This window comes from Kryptolebias marmoratus, linkage group LG3 (assembly GCF_001649575.2).
Source record: "Kryptolebias marmoratus isolate JLee-2015 linkage group LG3, ASM164957v2, whole genome shotgun sequence".
Classification (NCBI taxonomy): domain Eukaryota; kingdom Metazoa; phylum Chordata; class Actinopteri; order Cyprinodontiformes; family Rivulidae; genus Kryptolebias; species Kryptolebias marmoratus.
In genome coordinates, this window is record NC_051432.1 from 2,501,848 (window position 1) to 2,513,683 (window position 11,836).

An 11,836-nucleotide genomic window follows, 5' to 3' on the forward strand; every position below is an offset into this window, starting at 1 on the left:
CGTACATTATTCAGTCTTGATCGCCCTTCTAAGTCCTCACATTTCTTTGACGTGGACTCCACCATATCCTTTAGCGAAGCAACAGTAGCTCCAAGGGTAGTTAGCTTATCCTCGTGGTCAGTAGCAGAGCGCTCAAGGTCCACAATAGCTTGTTCGTGTGAGGTAATTTTAGCTTCCAGCGGAGCAAGAGTGGTCGTAATCTCCCTTCTCACAGCCCCGGACACAATTTCGTCAAATTTACTCACAAGATCTGAGCGCACACCCTCCAGCATCTCCTCCATACGCTTTAGCAGAAGCTCATTAGCATCGAGTACTGGAGCAGCCTCTGGCTCAGGCGACAGGCGTGCTTTGCTACGGCCTACCTTCGAGGTGTCGGATTTGCCCCGGCTTGCCATGGTTTAATAAAATTACCAAAACAGGTTGAGCAAAAATGTCCTGTAGATTACATAAAGAACTAGAATTGTAAAAAAAAACTTCAACAAATCGTGCTAAAAAAGGTTTAAACAGTCACATTCCTGCAGAGCTCAGGCAGGCACGTCCTACATGCTTGACGCTCCTCCCGGGACTCCCATTTTGATATTATTAAGAACTGTAGATGATCAGATATCCAAAGTCTTCCCAATTTCCTATCTATCTATCTATCTATCTATCTATCTATCTATCTATCTATCTATCTATCTATCTATCTATCTATCTATCTATCTATCTATCTATCTATCTATCTTTCCTGTTTGTCCTTTCCGGTTCACGGGAGCTGGTGCCTATCTCCAGCTGTCACTGTGCGAGAGGCGGGGGACACCCTGGACAGGTCTCAAGTCCATCACAGGGACACATAGAGACAAACAAGACAGACAACCATTCAGTCTCACTCAGCCCTAAGGACAATTTAGAGTTACCAGTGAACCTAACATGCATAAAACATAAAATATGGGTTTATGAGTCGCAGATCATTGCATTCAGTCTTTTTTTTTCTTTTTTTGCATTTTCCACAACAACTTTTTAGGACTTTTTGAACAACTTCTTTTTTTTTGTTGTTTGTTTGTTTTCTTTTTTTGTATCTGTATCACTTCATCCTGATTCTGTTGTCATTACAGTTTGATTGTGTGCGGAAGCAGTTAATAAATTGAAAATGTACCACTTCAAATTGAAGAGCTGCATTTATTTTTAGACGGTCTTGGTAACTAATGTAAGAATGCTCTTTCTTTGATTTTAATATGTTGGTAATCTTTATGCCTCCTAGTGGGGTGGCATAGGTATTTAATCACTTTGTTAGAATGTGTAGATTGAGAAAACATTCAAAATAATTTATGCTTGTTTACCTGACTCAGTGTGGCACTTCACTGCATTGTCTTTATTATAGCTCTGGCTATTATTAGTTTGTGAACAGAGAATTTTGTTATGAATGGGAAACCAAACCCTGTGGAGTTTTTTTGACCACTGTGGGGTATTCCAGTTAAAGCTAGGTAATGGATAATGTTTGATCTTGTGGTTATAAAGAAATCCCTGTGGTAGGAACTTAGTGGACTTGGAAACATCTCTTCTTTTGAATGTTTTTGTGACGTTGTGCCGATCTTGTATTTGTTTTGTGTGTAACACACAGTTAATATCGTCTCATTTTCCAAGTTTATAGTTATTTTTTCTTTCCCCTCTTGTTTCAGCCCAGGATGCAGGCTTGGATGCACTTGCAGCTGTCATCAGCCGACAGAAGATAATGGGCCAAGACATCGGCAATGAGTTGGATGAGCACAACGGTAAAGTTTAATGTAGCACAGCGTCTGTACATTTCTGTCATACAGATTCCTAAAACATGACATATCAGAGGGTGAAAGCAGTCAGACATGCTTTACACTGCCGGGTAGTAATACTCCCTCACAACACCACAAAAATGACAAAGTACATGCATTCACACATGTGCCATAAAGCCTCCGTAGTGCGAGCACCTGACCTAACATTCCGGTCTTGGTCATGCCAGAGAAATGTGAACTCTTCGTTGGTGCAACTGAAAAAACAAGAGTTTGGTGCTCTGGAATCAGATCTCGTCAGAGCTAATGGCATTGTCAAGTTATTTCTGGCATAACGGCTCCTCTCGGTCAATAAACAGCTTCCATCGCAGGTTGAAGGCGCTGCCCAGAATAGACTGCATTGGCCTTCGCTGTTTTTAGACAGGCGGCACTCAAGATTATTTCAAGTACGTCCACTTTCTTTACCTGGGTCTCCGTTCTGGGTCGCGGGGAGCCAGGGCCTGTTTCCAGCAGGGGGGACACCTTGGACAGGTCTATTTCAAGTACAAGCAGGGAACAATTATATACTTTAATGAATCACTTTTAGAAGAATGGAGCAATTTATAAGAGAAAGGCTAATGGTGCTACCTTACTGAGATCAGATATAATTGCACTCTTATCGTTTTAATTCTTTGTATAATAGTGATTACAGTCTTTGATATTTAGTCTGAAAGCTTTTTTGCAGAAAAGCAGGGAATAAAATGTCACGTTTCAGAAATAGCATGCGTTTTCAAAAAGAAAGTATCAGTTAAAGCTAGAGTGACACCGAAGGACTGCTGTGGCTGAGTGTAATACTGTCCTTTAACCTTTTTGTCACACACCGTTAAGTAAGAAAGTGTAAACTTAAGACCTGCTGTCTTTCTTCTTCGTTAGCTGCAATACATTGTCTGAAGTAGAGCTGCAGCTATCAAATATTTTATCAGTCATTGCATTTAAGTAACTGGACAAACTGTACATGTACTACATCAGATCCAAAATCTTTTTTTTTTTCATAGAAAACCTAACAGTCTTGTGGATCTTTCATACTTCTATACAGAGGAGACACCAGGATGTTTTAGTATGTTGCAGCTTTCTTTTTACTGTTACAAGTTGATAGAATCTCTGACAGGTACTGTATGTTGAGAAAATGACCTAAAAAACTCTGTTTGTCTTCGTGCAACATCTTGTTCTTTGTCCTTCATCAATCCAAACCATTTGACTGTGTCCAACAGCACTCGTTTCCCACTCCTGTTGTTTTTCTTTTTTTTTTTACAGTGTTTGACACCCATCTTTCCTTTGTAACCCCTGTGCTTCTTCCTGGGTTATGGTAGAGATTCAAGATCATTAGTGTTTGACCTTGTAGCTGTTGTAGGTCTTTAAGTAATAGACACCTTTCTATATGAGTAATTAAACTTTTAACATTGACAACAATTCATTTATTTTTAGGACCATTTTTTTCTGGCATAGTCATGAGAAAAATGTGTTAAAATGCATTGATTCATAGCTCAACACTGAAAATAAACTTTTCATATTTTTTAGCAGCAATTTTCCAACATGGGTAATTTGCTTCTTAATACTAAATTAGTGAATTATTTCCAGTCTTCCTGGGATTTTTTAGCACATGTTAGTCCTGCTGTTGTACAAACTGATAAACATTTTAATCTGTTTTATTAAAAGGGGCGTTGACTCTCTGAAATTTAGTCTATTATTTAATGCAAAGATTTTACACTTGGAGTTTGTAGAAATGACAGATATACCAAGTATTTTTCCTTTCTAACTTAAAGTATTATTTGAATGATTGTTTGAGACAGTTTTGTAGGTTCTGCATTTTCTGTTGTGTGAAAAAGTCCTTTTTTTGAGACACAGCGAATTAATTTAACACATAATACAAGAATGGCAAGACTTCTTGTTGAATTTGGCTGTTGGTGTGAAACCTTGTCGTCCAACTGTCTTTCCATCTTGCGGGGTTTGTTCCCCCCCGATCGCTGTTCTGCAGCAGTGTTTTCCTATAAATAGATTAAGCTCTCTGTAGTCGGACTGCTCCAGTCTGGCTCATGACCGACTTCCTGTGGTGGTTGCAGTCATTTCCTTTTTGGGAAAAAGTTTCAGGTGAGGTCAGCAGTGAAGATGACCCTTTTTTTTTTTTTAGAGGTTTAGAAATGAACCCAAAGACCTCAATTACTCTCCCCTCAGTTGGGATCAGAATAAAATGTAGAAATCAGTAAAGCGACCAATTATCTAAATTTCAGTTGTTGCTTTGAGGCTCAGAACTGTGATCCATTGAAAACAGAATTTCCTTCTTTTTGCCAATCATTGCACAGAGCAGAAATTCAATCCTTATTGTAACGTTATTAAAATGAAAGGGTTTGCCATAATCATAATTCTTTCGTATTTCTTCAATGATATTACCAGACGTTAGTGTTTTCATGGACTGACGCATACCAGCTAAAATGGCTTTCATCAGCAGTACTTTCCCTCACCAACAAGAAAAATCAACACTAATTAGACTTTATTGGTGTTGATATTTCTCATAATGTGGCCTGGAACATTGACATCACTCCTGCCCAATGCCCCGCACTCACAAGTGACAGACAGTGGCTTGCTCATTAATTTAGTTTCCTTTGAAAAAGGGTGACGAAGTTGGAGGCTGATTCACTTGTCAGTTTTGAAGATTATTTTTCTGAACTGGAGTTTACTTCTGGTGGAGAGGTGACAAAAGCTATGTACGGTAAAAGCCTCTCCTCATTCAGGTGTAACTTTAATAGTTTGCAGAAACTGTAGCTGTAAAAGAAATGGAACAACACCTGTAAATGAGAGCCAAATTAGCTACTAAATATGTTCACTGTTGCATTTAGACAGCGAGGCGTTATAAGCTCAGCGCAGATCAAACAAATGACCTTTTGCTTCTCCTCTCTGCATTTTTGAACCACATTGGGAGTTTTCTGTTTAATTAAACCTTTTTCTCAGCATTCATCACACAGAAATTCATCAAAATATTTACAAAGACAAACATGGAGATTATAGTGAGTAAAGAGAGAGAAAATGTGGTCAGTTTGTCCTCCAGCAGTCTAAGCCTATAGCAGCAGAACTAATGGTTAGCTCAGGAAACCCAAACCAACCCTAACTATAAGATTTATCTAAAAAGAAAGTCTTAAGTCTGGTCTTAAAAGCAGACAGGGTGTCAGCCTCACAGACAGAAACTGGAAGTTGGTTCCACAACAGAGGAACATGAGAACTGAAAGCTCTGCCTCCTGTTCTACTTTTAGGAACTCTAGGAACCACAAGTAAACCTGCAGTCTGAGAGCGAAGTGCTCCGTTAGGAAAATATAGAATAATATGATCTTTAATATAAGATGGAGATTGGTTGTTGAGATCTTTTTATTTTAGAAGTTAGATTTTAAATTCTATTCTGAATTTGACAGGGAGCCAGTGGAGAAAAGCTAAAACTGGAGAAATCTGATCTCTTCTCCTAACTCTCATCAGAACTGGCAGCAGCATTTTGTATCAACTGAACACTTTTTAGAGTTTTTTTGGACACTCAGATAATAAAGAATTACAATAGTCCAGCCTAGACGTGATACATGCATAGAGTGGATTTCTGCATCATTTGGGGACAAGATATTTCTAATTTTAGTGACATTACACTGTTGGAGGAATGCGGTCCTGGTAATATTTTTGATGTGGGGGTTAAAAGACATATCCTGATCAAAAATAACACAAAGGTTTTTTTACATTTAAACTGGAGACCAAATTAATGCCATCCAGATGAATGAAATAGGCTGCAAAATTGATTTCTAAGATGCTCAGGTCTAAAAACCACAACCTCTGTCTTGTTTCAAAGCAGAAAATTAAGAATCAACAAGCTTTTTATGTATCTCATACAAGCTTCTAATTGACATATCTGATTGGATTTATTTCGGTTTCATGGATAAATTTAACTGAGTATCATCAAATAAATGTGATTCAAACCATTTTAGAGCTGTTCCTGTAATCCAAATATCATGTTCAAGCCTCTGTGACAGAATATTTGGATCAGCTGTATCAAATGCAGCACTGAGATCTAACAGGACAAGTATGGACACAAGTCCACTGTCTGAGGACAGGAGAATATCATTAGTAACTTTCACCAGTGCTGTTTCTGTACCATGATGAGATCTAAACCCTGAAACTCCTCAAACAGATTATTTCTGACCAGATATTCACACAACTGATTTGCAACTATTTTCTTGAGAACATTTGAGATGAATAGATTAGATATAGGTCTATAATTGGCCAAGACGTCTGAATCAAGATCAGGGTGAGATGAAGGCAGATGATCTTCTGTGGTGACCCCACAGTTGAAGAATGTATATAAAATTGTGTATAAAATTTACCAGTGTTTAAAGACAGACAATTCAAAGTTCTGTGTGGACAAACATGACCTAAGTTTGATTTTTTTAAAGGGGGTAAAATTTTAAGCTGTCACTTTTTTTACATTACATATATTTTGTTAATTGGTATTTGTAGAAATTTGATTTCTTTTTGACATTAAAACTTTTTTATTTTATTTTTCCAAAAAGACTTGATTGATTTATGATAGTAATAAAAGCACAAAACATCCAAGGGGTAAAGGTAATTACTTTTTGTAGGCACTGTGGCATTGTCTGCCAGTGGAAAAAACCAGAACACTATTCAGCTGTTCAGCATATCAAAGTAATGTATGCTAATGGAGTCAGAAGTGCAGAAGAACAGCAAACAAACACTAAATAACTTTTTGTCCTTTAGCATTTTTATTATTTAGTGGTTTTTATCTTCTTGATTAAAACCAGTGGTGGTTGTAAACATGATTTTTGAATTTTTTTTTCGATTGAAACCCATTCCAAGCCATCCCCCTATAGTATTTCTCAGATGAAAATACACTTTGCATTGTGCCTTCTCTGCTGGTGAATCAACACAAATAAATTCCTTACTGTATAATTGAGTCAGTGATTTGGTTCTACATTAGGAGAACGCGTTTAAGGTTGAAATTTGCAACCTGATTATTTTCTAATAAAATTCAATAAAGGGAGAGGACAGTGTGCACCACATCAGCTCAGTGACATCAGCAGCAACCTCTGAGTACAGGCGTCGACTTGTTCCTGCTTTTAGAAACGGCTCGGTGTGCAAATAAACCACGCTAATGACGGCAATCGGCAGAAAATCAGAATGGTCCGAGCTGTAGATTGATTTATTGTTTGTTTGATTTGCTTCACTTGAAGTCGAGGTTGGTAGTAGTGAGCCATGTTTTCCAGACTGCATGGAAATGCAGAGTCATTATGTGATGTTCAAAAGGGTGTTGTCGTCACAGAAACATCGAGCTTGCAATGAGCCGCAGAGGAGAGCTTGGTGTTTTGCGACCGCCAGAATGCCTGTCTGGTGTTTGGCTTTGTGAGGTATTGAGAATACAGATGATGGAGGGATAATTATGGTGTCATGCTTTGAGTTTTATAAGAAAATGTCGGCATTAGGCTTCCCTTGAAAGGCTTAAGATAATTTCAAGTTGATATTTGAAAACAAGGGCATAGTTGGGTCAGAAAATTTTAGTAAAATAACGCTGAACCAGCAGGCCTGTGATGGGAACACAAACATTACCCAAGTGAAAATGCACCGCCTCATCAAACCTTTGTGCCGCACTCATCAGCACTCAATCATTCACGTAGTGTTGTGGCTTTAAGTCACTATTCATCCTTCTCAGCATCCATCTTTGTCAGAGACCTTTTGGTGTCACATTGGTAAAGTTGTTGATGAGAGTAGGCTAACAATGGCATGACCTACTTGGGTCACATCAACTAAGCAATGAGTCTAGTTTAGTCAGTGTGGGGAAATTAACATTTGGAATGAAGAGTAATGTCTCCAGACGTTTCATCCATCAAACCTTTTGTTTTCCTCACTGAATTCAGGACCCTTTTCTTCTTCACAGGGTTGGGTTTAAGACTAAATTTGTGCTTCTCATTCTGCTCGACTGTCATTTGACCACAAAGTGTGTGTGATATAAATTTTATCATCTGTGCCGGTCCACGAGGGTCTGCCAGGTCTTTCTGTGGAGGACTGCATCCCAACCCATACGCCTACAGCATCACGTGCCTTAATTTGACTTCCATGTAAAAGGTGGTAAACATGAAAAAGAAAACCACAAGTCAAACCGTGAGCAGACAAAGAATGCTTGTATTGAGGAAATACGTAATGAGGAGGAAACTTACTGTTATCCCCAATTGAGTAATTTATCACACAGGGACCACGAGAACACAGACATTGTGTCAAGTTTCTAGTGAGAAATTGCTGAAAGTTCTTATCTTTTTTTTTTCATTGACAAACTAGCCCATTATTGCCACCTGTTTGGAAGGACTGTAAAATGTAAACCCATGTGCAGCCAGAAAGTGGTTGAATATAAGCACATGCATGCAAGGTCTAAGCAGCTTGCTCATGTGGACACAGAAGACATTGCTGTAAGATGTGGCAAATAAAAAAATGAAGGAAACAGGAAGACCCAACTTGAGTTTTATCTTTTTTTTTTAATAAAAGTAATATCAAGCAGATAACCGCAGGCATATCACTGTTCCTAACAGTAAAATCTGTCTGCCTTAAGATGGTAAGAGATTGTATTTATCCAGCTTGTTGAAGGTACAAGGATGGCAGCCCAGCCATGAGCTGGTCAACTGTATCAGTGGAAGATTTCTAACTTTTTTTTTTTTGTTCCAGTTGATGCACGGTACATTTGTCCTTAATTAAAATATTTATCTATTACAGTATTTTTCTGGGGAAAAAAAAGAAAAGTAAAGCTGCCATGTCTAACGAAACAGATGCTGACACGCTACTTGTTGCGTATCCTTCCTGCTTTGAAGCAACTGCCCACCTTTTTGCACTAACTGAGGAAAGAGATTTTGAGACAATCTCTAAAATTCTCTTTGGCACTTTGTTTCATTCTCTACTACCAATATGAACACATCATTCTATACACAAGTTGCAAACGTTCAGCTTTTGATGAAATTAGAAATCCACAGAAGTCCAGTATACTCCTTCATCATGCTGTACCGTATGATGGAGGAGTTAGGTGTGGTCAGTCTTACTCAACTCATCAGCGGCTTCTGTTCCAGATGACCACCAACATGACCGTTGAGAGATTGGGTGAGGTTGTTTCCCTTCCACACCCAATCTCATTAATCCTCAACAAGTTGTGCAGCTACCATGCACTGGTAGTTAAGCTTTTTCACAATCTATCAGTTGTGAAAGCTCTTCATTCCCACCACTCTCTTTAAAAGGAGAAAATGAGACATTTCTCAGAGACAAATATTTGTTTGGCTTGGCTTGTTCTAAAAGTGTTTGGTTTGATATCACCAATCCTTTGAGTAATCTGGGCACTGTCTTTATCCCATATTGTCTCACCACAGATTCAGTTCAGTCCCATAATAAGTTACATGGCTTTAATATTGTAGCTATCCTTTAACCATCCGTGCATAAGTTGTTGGCTATAATCAGGGATTTCAATCATTGAACCTAAAGTTTTACAAAATGTCTGCTCTTGTTCCTTAAAAACTTGATTTTGCTAAAGTTGACATCATCACGGTCTAATAAATACAGTACAATCGAGTGAGGTGAAATACTGAAAATGTGCTCATTTCAAATAAATAAATGACAATAAGGAATGCATCAGTGCATACATCAAAGTTTGTTCAACAAACTACTGCAAGACTGAACTGCTTAAATTCTAGTTTAAAACACAAAATTTAAGCAGAAAAATTTTGCACAATTAATATGTGGGTTTAATGTTTGAACTTGTAGCAGCAGTTTAAACCAGAAACCAGAATTACAGCAATTTGTTTGAAAATCTTGATTTTGTTTTGAAGACTTTCAATGCAATACTTTATTTTTTCATTAAACACCAGTAAAGTGATTATAAACTTTTATATTAAAAAATCACATTGAGGGCTCTTTTTTTAATTTATCCATCTCACTCCAGTAAGTTAGGTACTTTTCCATACAGTTTGCTTTTCATGTAACTTTGTTTGGCTGTGACTCTATGTTGGTTCGGTAAAAAGTGTTTGGATTCCAGAAGCTTAACTGTTAACTTTCTCTTTGTAATTTGGTGTGTGTAAACGGGTCTCAAGAGAAAAATACTGTGAAGTATCTTTTACATGGATATACTTTTTCCTTCGATCAATTTCATCTTAACATTTAACTTGCTGAGTCCCCCTTCACTGAATGACGATCTGCTTAGTTCTTCAAGACCCATTAGAGGTTGGCTGGATCTCAGCAAAACTGGAAAACCTTTATTGTAGAGTCAATCATGGCGTTGCTGCACTCATTGTTCTCACCAATGTATTTTTTCCTATTTTCTTCATCATTGAGACACTACCCTGCATCCTCACTATGCTCTCCGTCATGTTACCGCAACTGTTTTTTTCTATTTGCTCACAATCTCACCACGCCCCGGGCCCTTCTTGGCACAACTCGTTAGAACTGCGTCAGGATGCAGCTTCATGCTAGAAGATCGTGCCACACTAGCATGAGGCTATGACCACAGGCATACAGCTGTTCTAAATTGTTTCCAAAATCTTGTCACGATCACGGCCGTATGTCCCTTACATCAGCGAGGCCAGTCCTGCTTTCATAGTCTTGATAATCAAGCCACCCCGGTGCACATGCGCCCCACTCCGTGGATACCATTGATGCCATGGCCTTCCTCTATGCTACATCCAGACTACAATATGCTGCCACTGCAATAATAAACTACCACAAACTCACTATGGACTTATCACGGTCTATCCAATGTAATGGGGAGCCCTCTGCATTCTTTAATATACCCCCCAAAGACGTTGGCAAGACCCTGCAAAAGCTATTCACCTTCTGCCTTTTATTGCTGTGTAATCATCCAGTGTGTAGGGAGCCTTAAGACAAAGCTGTTCTGATTTTACAGCACTTTGTGCGGTTAGACAGTGCAGCTTTTTTCTTTTTTTTTTACAGTTTTGGCTACAGCATGTGTAGTGATATGTGTACATTTCAGAGTAAACCAATGTTGATACTGCTTTGTAGCTTTTCCCTGCAGAGCATTTGCGGGTTGATTGTCTGGGAAAGGCACATTAGCCATGTGTGTTAGTTGTAATGCTTGTTGGGAACCTGTACGGTTTCAGCTGCCAGCTCTGTTGGCTCAGTGCAAAGGATTCCCTGCCATAAAACGATACCTTAGACTTGACTCAGCCATGGTCTGGCGGGTTCTTTTTGGCTAACGCGAGTGACAGTGGGTACAAATCCGCCGCTCTGTTTGTTTAATCGTTTACCGCCCTGGTTTGGAGGCTACGTTCAAAGAGGTGTTGAGCAGCAAGCTGATTGGCACTCTCCTGAGCCTCAGGGAACCATGGGTCATCCCGCATAATGAGTGGAAGGACTTACTTTACTATGTCTGCCTCAACACACGGCTAACACGTGGTTCCCATTTCTAAGCACAAGGGAAAGATTACACCTTCATCTGCTGGTCGTTTTTATGTTTATGTGTGAGAATGTGCAAGTGCACGTATCTCCCTGTTTTGATCCAGCATCTCTTTGTGTTGGAAAAGGGCACTGTGGGCTGATTTAAATTTTTTTTTTTTCTTGAAAAGTTTTTTAAGTATTTTGAAGGTCTTTTTGAATTCACTGGCTGTGTTTTTATTTAGTTTTAGTTGAGTTGTTGTACCTGACTATTTTCAGAGGAACGTTAGTTTGTTAAACCACTACAGACTATAACTATACATATGTCAAAAATGAAAATGAAAAATGCTCAAAATAACACTGTTTCACGTACTTTAATTTGTTTGTTTGGTTTTTTGCTTTTTTTTTTTTTTTCCAACTTTATTTATTTGGTTTTTAACAAGAATTGCATAGCCATACAATTGCAATGCGATATATATAAAACAAGCCATACAATTCCCTTAAGTTAAATGAAAAGAACAAAAACAAACACCAAACAGAAAAAAAAAAAAAAAAAAACCAATTACAGCAGAACAAAACAACCTCCAATCACTTCCAGAATTTGAACTGAATAAAATTAAGAAGTATTCTGACATATCTTAAAAAAAAAAAAAAAA

The 11,836-nt window shown here is 38.3% G+C and overlaps 1 protein-coding gene across 1 annotated transcript in view; it reads left to right on the plus strand.

Annotated features, from left to right (window-relative positions):
• Positions 1 to 11,836, plus strand: part of stx8 (syntaxin 8) — a 62,801-nt gene that overhangs the window by 12,434 nt on the left and 38,531 nt on the right. Inside the window, exon 6 of the mRNA XM_017427725.3 lies at positions 1,659 to 1,751. Coding sequence (XP_017283214.1) covers positions 1,659 to 1,751 — 93 coding nt within the window. The remainder of the gene's footprint in view (positions 1 to 1,658; positions 1,752 to 11,836) is intronic.